The following is a 10102-nucleotide window of genomic DNA, read 5'->3' on the forward strand; positions in this document are numbered from 1 at the left end:
TTCCATTTTGAAGAAAATGGTTTTCTTGAGCCAAGAGAAAAAATTATTGAACCAAGAGAAATTTACTTGACCCAAAAATAATTTCTTGGCTCAAGAATTTTTTCTCTTGACTCAAGAAAATCATTTTCTTCAAAGTGGAATTCTTGGTTCAAGATTTTTTCTCTCGAATCAAGTCAACTTTTTTATCAGTGTAGCAAAATTTAATTACGCTATAGTTATGTTTAGTTTATTATCTCCTTCATGTTTACCATGTTGTCACATTTTCTCAATAAATAACATTCTAGCTTCAATATTAGCGTTAATTTCTTCGATTTTAATTTTTTTTTCATAAACAACTTTGTAAGTGCAATATATTATTTGCCCAAGCGTTTCTTACATACTTAATCTACTCGTTTACAAATTCTCGGATTATTCTTACTATTTATTCAATACACCATTTTTCAACATGAAGTAGCTCGATGATACATTTATACCATTTAACGACGAGTAAATTTGTTGTTAATAAAAACTGATATAACTTTTGAATGGTTTGGTAAAAAAATTTCTAATTTTTTAAGGATCCTTGGGAAACTTCACAGAATAATCTGTAGTTTTTTTTAATAAATACTGAATATTTTAATATGCCTCCGAAACATCCTTAAAGAAAAGAACATGTAGCGTATTTGAGTCCTCGAAAATTTAATATTCCTTAAGTACTCCGTTTTGCCCCCCTTCCCTTCCCATATAAGCAAAAATTATTTAGAAAAACTATTTTTTTTAACTGAAAAAAAAAATCATAAAATATTAAATAATAACACAACTGATAGTTCAGACAAAACTCTCAAATGAATAAAAGTGACAAAGGTAACTCCGCGCAGTTTCCTTTATATTAGAGATTCAAGAGGAAGAGTGGGGAGTTCATATAAGACATGTAGTCAAAGGCCTCTTTCAGTGATCAGTTTCTATCCAAAAACCTTTCAGTAAAGTATCTTTATCCGCGATATTTTATTTTTTATAATTACATACTATATTTAGTTCTACGTCGATTAAGTCAACTTTTATGCTTTTGACGTGAAAACAAAAATTTATAGAAACTACTTCTTCATCAACAATAATCAAAATCTCACTGATATCACAATGAGATTCTATCCAAGTATAATTTTTTTTGTATTACTTATTTTTACTCAAGGTAAGGCGTTTTTTTTTATTTTTAAATAAATATTATTTAGATTTATCAAACTTTTTTTTTTTGCAAAATATATTTTTTAATAGTTGCAATTTTATATAAAGCTTCAGAAAAAATTTTTATTCGTTTATACTTACACAACAGCCTTTTCAATTCCTTTGATATTTAGTACATGTACATAGATATATTTCAATTCTAATGTGATTCTATCTACTCATAGTTTAGTAAAAAAAAAAAAAAAAAAGTAATGTTGAAATTTAAAATGTCAATTGCATTAGAGGAATATATTTTTAAACATATCATAAAAAAGATCTTTCACGTTCTTATCATTTACAGTTGTGTCTATCTTTTAAATATATTCTCACATGAAAATAATAGAAATGAAAGAATCCACATCTAACTTTCTAATCTTTTTGTCTCAAAATATTACACCTTTATTAGTCACAATGGCAAGGCTTGGCTAAGTTTATACATCTCTTGAGTAAACTTTCTCTTACATCTCACGAGTGAAAATATGAAAGTAGTCCAAACGCCGATCATACTTTCTTTCTCTTTCCCTTGTTTTCATTTACGTTTTTTCTCTCTTGTTTTCATTTTCGTTTTTAGATTTGTTGATCTGTATAACTTCTTATCGAACATTAACAACTTATATTTTTATTAACTTATACTTCAATTATTTTCTGCATTTTATTTAAATTTTTTCTTATAATTTCAACTATATCATACATTCGATGGTTTGAGAGCTATATTATGACTATGAAATTTATACTGTATATTAAATCTAATTTTACAAATTCAGATAAAAAATAGACTGATGAAAAAAATATAAAATCTCCACGAATTACACATTCAACATTTATTAACCCATATAATAAATACTCTTTTGCAAAAAAATATAGAAAAATGCGTGGCAAAGTATGAAACAAGACTATTTCAAACGAAGATGAAGAAGGTTTACATAATCTGAAGTTTGAAATCGTGTTTTGTCTTAAATTACACTGAGAAAAAAAACTGGTTTTCTGAACTATGAAAAACATAGCTCAATGAAGCCTCCACTATTACCTCCAGTGCAGATAACTAATATATAGTTGTAAAATGTACGATGATATCATAGTTATTTTAACTATGTTATAGTCTAATGAACAATAACGATAGCGAACGTAACTAAGTAAAAAATGATATTCTTATTACAAAAAAACAATCAAGAAAAATTCTTAATTATATTCGTCGACGACTTAAATGATGCCAAATTAATGAAATTATAATCGTACAATTGCTGAAACATTTGTGATTCTTCTGAACTATAAGTTCTGCGTTCCATCCTTTACTAGTTACCACAAACATGCACTTTTCTCTCAGTGTACGCACTACTTTTTTATTATAACCTGTAGATTGAAACTAAGAGTTTTAACGGTTTGAGTAAGGTGTCAAAAAAGTATTCTTTCTTATATTTTTACACGAAATTTCTCAATAGAAGATTAAAAAAAAGTTGAAGCAACCAAAAATTCCAACTTAACCGTTCAAAACTATTATTATCTCATTTTTGAATCATTACATTTATCCTATTTTCATCGTATAATTACGATAAGTTTTTTTTTTTCATCATTAACTCTTACTTATTTTTAAAATTAATAAATTTTCACTATACCTACACCAAAAGTTTTAAATTCTTGCCCTGTTTAGAGGGAATAACGTTGTTTTTTTCTTTTATAAGAAAGTAAATGAAAAAAATTAGCACATGCGCCATTTTTTTCATAAACAAAACCAAAAATTCAAACTTTCAAGTGCAAGCTTGGTGAAAAATAGTATACACCCCACGGAGGAAGGTAGGATGTCTCAATGTGCGTGTTTGTCGTCTTCAGTTCGGGTAGGCAATTATACACGTGGGTTGGAATGTCCTACTTTCTTCCCTAGGTGTGTAATATACTATGTTGGATCTGGTAATGTCAAACTGGTCTGACTAAGCTCTTTCAGGAAAAACTTTGGCGACCGTGCGACTTCTATCGGAATTCGTAGTTATTCCTTACCAGAATTTTTATGTCACTTGTATGTAAAACATAACTCTCTTTGTTTAAAAATTTTCACTTTTCTTAGCAGAAAATTAAAAATATAATTTTTCTTCACGATGTTCATGGATACATCATATATGAAGCATGTATACCTATATATTTGTCTAATGCATTTAAACATCATATATGTGTATGTCTATATGATCCATTATTGACACTCAAGTTTTTATTGCTTCAAACTTACAAAATAAAATTGGATGTCTAAATATTTTTAAAAATACTTTTTTTTCAAGTTTTATAGAATTAAGTATTTTTCGGGATGGTTTTTTTTTAGTCTCTGTTTTCTTTTTATTCACACGGAGAGAAATGTCAAGTAAATATTCCTATGCAGCACAGTGATATTTACATTAATCTATAGTTTGTGTCCTGCTGCTCTTATGCACAAACTATAGAGTAATGTAATTATTACTGTGCTACATAGGCATATTTACTTGACATTTTTCTCCGTGCAGAGTTTTTTTCAAATATGACTCCAATTATTTTAGACGTCACGTATTTTTTTTATTTAATCCCACTGTCTCACTACTGCTGCTGTCAGTAGTTACCCTGATTAGAAAACCTCATAGAATCCAATAGATTCTCATAAATTCCCTTAGAGATTTGATAAGAATGAATAAGTTCTATGAGAAGTGCTATAGTTAAGTATATGGCCTTATACACACAGTTATAAGAATCTATCGGATTTTCTTAAACAGGATAGTGGAGAAAAAAGAGAAATTAATAATAATAATAATAATAATCAAAATAATAATAATAAGAATTATAATAAGTCAATAGGACCAATAGCTTCGGAGATTATGTGATGAGTGAGTGAGCGATTGATATTTCGCTTTTATGTTTATAGATATATACTACTCAAACGAAATATTTGATTAAATTTATTATGACACTTTTTATTTTAAGGATTGGCACAAAAAGAACAGCAAGAAGATCCATGTCAAACAAAGGCTCGGGTGGTCGGGGACATCGATTATTGTGACCGTTATTGGGAGTGCATTAATGGCCGTCCTGAACTATTTGATTGCCCAAATGGACTAGTATTTGCCGGAAAACATCGCGGTGTTACAGAGGGTTGTGATTATCCTTGGAGAGCTAATTACTGTGATGGAAAAAGACAAGCAAATCCACCGATCGGTGCCGAACATTGTGACTGGCTTTATGGAATTTTCGGACATGAAACATCTTGTACCAGATATTGGACTTGTTGGAATGGGACATCCACGGAACAGTTGTGTATTGGTGGACTGTTATACAATGAAAGATCAAGATCTTGTGATTGGCCTGAAAATGTCGATGGTTGTCAAAAACATCGTGAGTTCATTTAAAATAGAGAAATAAATTTAAAAATTTTTTAACTTAGCTTTTGGAAGCCAAACATCAGTCAAAGTCGTATTTAATTTATGATTTTTTTTTGTAAAATATTACGTCAAAAATTTATTGATTAAAATCTCTATCGGTTTCTTTAGTATTTTTTTTTTTTTTATTATTGTTGCGGTGTATAGCATCTTTATGTTTTTTACGCTTCTTGCCTTTAATTGCAAATTACTACCTTTTTCTATTCCTTCTTCTTTTTTCACGCGGCTGTGGCTCGACTTGTGTTTATACTGTACTGTACCATTACGGTGATACCCAACCTCCCATCTTTGGCTGTGGGAGTATAGGGGCAAGGAAAACCACAGAGAAAACCATTGCCAGTACAGTTCAGTTTGGGTGACGTTCTAGTGTTCGATAAAATTCCCATTTTACCGATCACTAGCTCCTCATCCCGCGCCTAACGGCCAGAGACCTCCGATCGAGTTCAACGTTTGGCTAAGCGGTCACCCATCCAAGTAGCGATCACGCTCGATGCTGCTAAGCTTGGGTGATCACCCGAGCCACTCGAGAACCGATCGGCTGCCTGCACCCCTTTATCGGTTTCTTTAGTATTTATGTATTTATATTTTATATATAAGCTCTGCTTTCGATTCGTGTACTAATCACTTCAAAATTTCAAAATTATTGATGTATTTCAGCGCTCTGTAATGATGATGCAAATGGCAACGTACCACTTGGAAAGTCTTGTAATCGGTATTGGCAATGCCAAGGTGGCTACCCTCGTCTTCAGAGATGTCCAGCAATGCTTGTCTTTGACAGAAGATCTTTAAGATGTGTTGTTCCCCCAACTGAAGATTGCGATGTGCCTACGACTCCAGCTACTTTGGACGGTGAATTACCGGATGATCGTAACGAACAAGAACCTGAAGAAGAAAATCTCCCTCCAGGCGTACCTCCCTTACCATCTGGAGCTGTACCTATACCCTTGAGAGCTCGACCAAGGAACTAAAACCTAGCAATTAAAACAATCACGATCTAAAGTAATAACAGCGTATTTTCGTAATTGCTAAATTGAAACAATTTTTTAATGTTTCCTACATAATATAATAATTATTGACGAAAGAAAAAATCAAAACATATTTTTAATTATAAAATTTTCTTTATAAAAGTTTTTAAGGTAGGAAATAGATTATCTTAAAGTATTTTAACAACAAATTTGATAGAAAAATATATTTTTATACATTTGCAATATTTGAATTATCCATTTTCTAATCTTACAGATAGAATACAAAAATATCAAAACATTTTATTACTTCGTTTAATATATGAGTTTTAGAAACTAGAAGCCTTTTTTTTGTTGCACACATGAAACTTTTGCGATTTAAAGAATGTTGTAAATAATTTTAAGTACTGTGAAGAAATTTTTGTTATTTTTACAATACTTTTTAAAAAAACAATGTATCTGTACACTGATAATTTTAGATTACTGAAATAAAAACACTTTATATTTTTCTAAAAACTTAAATTCCAAGTTTTTAAGTAATTAAGATTATACAGTTATTGATTATTAAAAGAAATGGGACGTGGCAAGTTGAGTATTGAAGTTTAATTCCATTTTAGGTTATTATAATTTAAAGTGGTGTCGCTTTTTGGTTACCATATTGGTAGATATTTAAAAAATTACTAGTTTGCTTATATTGTTGATGAAAATTTTGACGGAATCTCCTTCAAAGATGATTTTCGGAAAATACTGGTAATAGTGAATGCGGGTAAGTGTAAGGAATATTTGTACTGAAGCCTAAACTTGTATAGGTTTTGCAGTTAGAAAAACAGGAGCATTTGTCAGCATTAGTGTTGCTCCGAGACGAGATGAGAACATTTCTCATCTCGTCTCGTCTCGTTTTTTGGATTCGAATTCTCGTCTCATCTCCTCTCGTGTTCGACGTCAAGTGTAGAAGTCATATCGCATATTCATCGGGAATGTAAGACAAATGTCCCAATTCCGGAACAAGACTCAATACCGGAACGATTTGATAATCATTATATTATATTGTAACTCGTACGCGATGAAACTAAGTAAAACTTTCTTTATTTAAAACCTTAATCTGCTAGTTAAAAAATAAGATATAAAATAGATTTTAGAATATATCCAAAATATGAAAAAAAAAATAATATTAATTAGAGCAATAGTCTTGTATTCATGACTTTTTCATGTCTCTTAATAGTTTTGCTAAGAAATCAGTCAATGGTCTTAAGCTTGTAGAAAATGCATAGAATTACGTTTTAATAATTTTTTTTTTTTTTGTAAATGCATCTTGAATGACATCAAACTCAAGAAAATATATTAAAAATATGAAAAAAATTGTATTATTATATTAATTTTACTGTTCGTCTATTGGTACACCAAAATGAACCCGTGCCCAGTAACGGAACAGCCAATCATATTAATGTTATCGGTAGACATTAACGGTGAGTTTTATTGACTGGCTAAATCAAGTGCAATATTAATTATTACTGGAGCCCTAATATTTAATGCAGTATGTATGATTGTTATAAAAAATACATTAAGTATAGACAAACTCTAATTTAAATCATAAAAAATAAATTTTTGTTTTTAGTTTTTTTTTTTAAATTATTTTTCTAGTATAACCTCAAATGATTTATTTTGTTTCTATTCTTTAGTTCAAAATATTTATTTTCATTGAATATTCAATCATTTTTAAATTTAAAATACATTTTACATTATAGTCGTGATATAGCAGACATCAGACAAATTTAAAATTATTAATAAATCGAGTAAATAATTAATAATATAAAATTTAAAAAAATGTGAATTCAAAAAATTTTGAAATTAATTGTGCTTTTTTTGTAAATATTATTTTTTTAGTTATTTATCTTATTTATTTATAATTTTAAAGTTGTCTGATGTCTGCTACATTGATATTCGTTTTACATTAATATTATTTAATAATTATTGATATTTTCACCACGAATAAATGCAAAAAAATTATTTTATTTACTGTTCCGGTATTAGGACAACCGAATTCTGGTATTGGGACAAGTCTATTTCAGCGTTTTGGTATTGGGCTTTTTGGGTTTCATAGAAAAAAATGTTTTTTTTTATTAAATTTAAGAAAAATGAATTAATTTGATTATTTTTGAATAGGTAAATGTCTATTATATATGATGTAATAAATTATGTTGGTTAATAATTTATTTGAATATTTTTAAAACGATAAAAATCAGTCGTAGATCCTTTGTCGTTCCGGTATTGGGACATTTACCTTATTACTTCCACACTATATATCGAAATGTGTATTAAGAGACACGGTCGTGTCTAGCACTAAGTACACGGAAAAAAATTCCACTAAAATTTATGATGGTAACGTCGAAGTCGTAGACTATACTTTCATTAGCGTCATTTTTCAAATATGTCATATTACACTTATATATGATCAGATACAAAAATTAGCCAGATTTAATAACATATAATCAATAATCATAGATGATTATACACTAACGCAAAAAATTAAAGGAACGGAAAAATTTTATTAATTTTTTAGTGATTTTTGGAAGGCGGTAACTTTGTAAAAAATAATCTCATCGAGATTTGAATAAAAAGTATTTTATAGCTTGAAATCACTAGTTTCGGTGTATTTTGATCAAAATTTTTTAAAAACTAATTTATTCAGCTTCAATTTAGATTTTTTTTTAACCTTGTAAAATGATTTGTCGCAGAGATATCAGCCTTTAAAACGTTTTGTGACTCACTAACAAAATACACCGATCCATCATTCATTTGGAAGAAACTCAAAGTCTTTAAAAGTAGATGGAACACTTCAAATACCTCGAATGAATATTCGAAAGAGGTCATTAATAATGTTAATGTGGCTATAGACCAATTATGCCAATCTTGGACTCCATTACAAGAACCTAACCTACTTGGGTAGGAGCAGACCCTACAGTTTTATTACGGCTATACAAAGCATTAATAAGATCACTGATGGAATATGGAGGTTTTCTATTCCACCCTTTGTCAACTAAAACACTTAAAAAATTATCCGCCATTCAAAACAAAGCGTTAAAGATCACCATGGGATACAGGCAGTCAACTCCGATCAACTTAATATTGGCGGATGCTAAAGAAGCTCCGATTCCACTCAGATACCAATATGTGTGTATGAATTTTCTATCTAGATTGATGACAAACTCCGAAAATCCGTTGATCCCAGTCCTCGATAAACTAGTCTCCAACAGAGACAATCCAACATTTTTATCACATGGACCGACCTCTCGTACTACTGGCATACGAAGATTTAATACCAATACAGCATCATGTGGATGCATCTGACAAGCCATTGTGCTACCACTACGCCTACGAATCGCTCTGGTTCGTTCCGGACATAGACCTAGAAAAAGGATATGCAATTCAAGAGGCTAAGAATCCCAATCACAAATTTGAAACAATCTTTAGCCGTGAACTAAAGAGAGGTAGCTACTGGTTTCCGGATGGATCAAAAACAGAAGGTAGCGAATTCGTTGGATTTGTAAATCTCCAAACAGCTTCAAACCTCGAAGGAAGATATCGCATAGTTAGATACGCGTCAATCTTTACAGCAGAGGCAATGACTATTTCCACCACGCTTGAGATGTTCTTTGACAGTAGAGAATCAGAGTTTCATATCTTTAGCGACTCTAAAAGTGTTCTGAAGGCGCTCTAAAACTTTCACAACTCGGATAAGCAAGAATTCATTATTTATCACATCAAAGATCAATTACTTAGACTACAATTGCTGAAGAAAAAAGTCAGATTACATTGGATACCTGCTCACGTGGGTATTCAATATGGCTACAAGTAATTTTTTCAGATGAGATAAAATTTAATTTAGATGGGCCTGATGTATGTAACTATTACTTTTATGATCTGCGGGAGGAAGAAAAAATTTTGATTAAGAATCAGATATTGAAAAAAATAGGTGAGGATATCCAAGTGCCGCGGACTGTATTTTGCAAATAAAAGTCGTGCTAATATGTGTTTTTGATTCAAAGCCGATTTTTTCTTCAATTTCTTTCTCTTTAGATGCTTTGCCCGTCTTATCACTCTTGTCACAGTTGAAATAGATGCTGCTGTTCCAACTTCTCCCGCTATTTACCTCACAGTCTTAATGGAATTAAATGCCGCGCAAATTATCATTCGACGTTCCCTTGGCGTTGTTGCGAATTTCTTTCGACCTTTATAATTTTTTCAGTAGTTTTCATTGTTTTACACGAAATTATTAATGACTTTAGCACTTCAATTCACTCTTCTAGCGATTTCAAGATGGGAAAAAATTTTGATTAAGTAAAAAATTAATTTTATTAATTTCTTCAATACTTAACATTTTATTGCGCCCTATTTTATATAGTCACCAATTTTGGTGTTTTAAATCGATTTTAATTTATTCACCTCGCTATAATATTGAAACATAATAATACGAAAATGAAACAAATTAATTCCTTTGCGCAATAAATTTGACTGAGGTTATCCATGTGACGAACTGCCGACCAGTGGCAT

The 10102-nt window shown here is 30.3% G+C and overlaps 1 protein-coding gene across 2 annotated transcripts; it reads left to right on the forward strand.

Annotated features, from left to right (window-relative positions):
- The first annotated feature begins 569 nt into the window (after positions 1-569).
- Positions 570-5994, forward strand: LOC103573856 (protein obstructor-E). Of its 2 annotated transcripts, none has more exons than XM_008553100.3 (3): positions 570-1168; positions 4138-4545; positions 5247-5989. In XM_008553100.3, exons 1-3 carry the CDS (start codon positions 1117-1119, stop codon positions 5555-5557), a joined length of 771 nt encoding a protein of 256 aa, XP_008551322.1. In that variant the 5' UTR covers positions 570-1116; the 3' UTR covers positions 5558-5989. The 2 variants fall into 2 exon arrangements, with proteins under 2 accessions (XP_008551322.1, XP_008551323.1); XM_008553101.3 differs by lacking the exon at positions 570-1168 and adding an exon at positions 3582-4040 and having other exon boundaries at positions 5247-5994.
- Positions 5995-10102: the final 4108 nt, after the last annotated feature.

Source organism: Microplitis demolitor, chromosome 7 (assembly GCF_026212275.2).
Source record: "Microplitis demolitor isolate Queensland-Clemson2020A chromosome 7, iyMicDemo2.1a, whole genome shotgun sequence".
Classification (NCBI taxonomy): Eukaryota; Metazoa; Arthropoda; class Insecta; order Hymenoptera; family Braconidae; genus Microplitis; species Microplitis demolitor.

Excerpts from the sequence above, each read along its gene's own strand:
- LOC103573856 (XM_008553100.3), top strand. The coding sequence starts at position 1,117 with ATGAGATTCTATCCAAGTATAATTTTTTTTGTATTACTTATTTTTACT. Across the intron at positions 1,169-4,137 it reads ATTACTTATTTTTACTCAAG|GATTGGCACAAAAAGAACAG; the intron begins GTAAGGCGTTTT and ends TTTTATTTTAAG. Across the intron at positions 4,546-5,246 it reads CGATGGTTGTCAAAAACATC|CGCTCTGTAATGATGATGCA; the intron begins GTGAGTTCATTT and ends GATGTATTTCAG.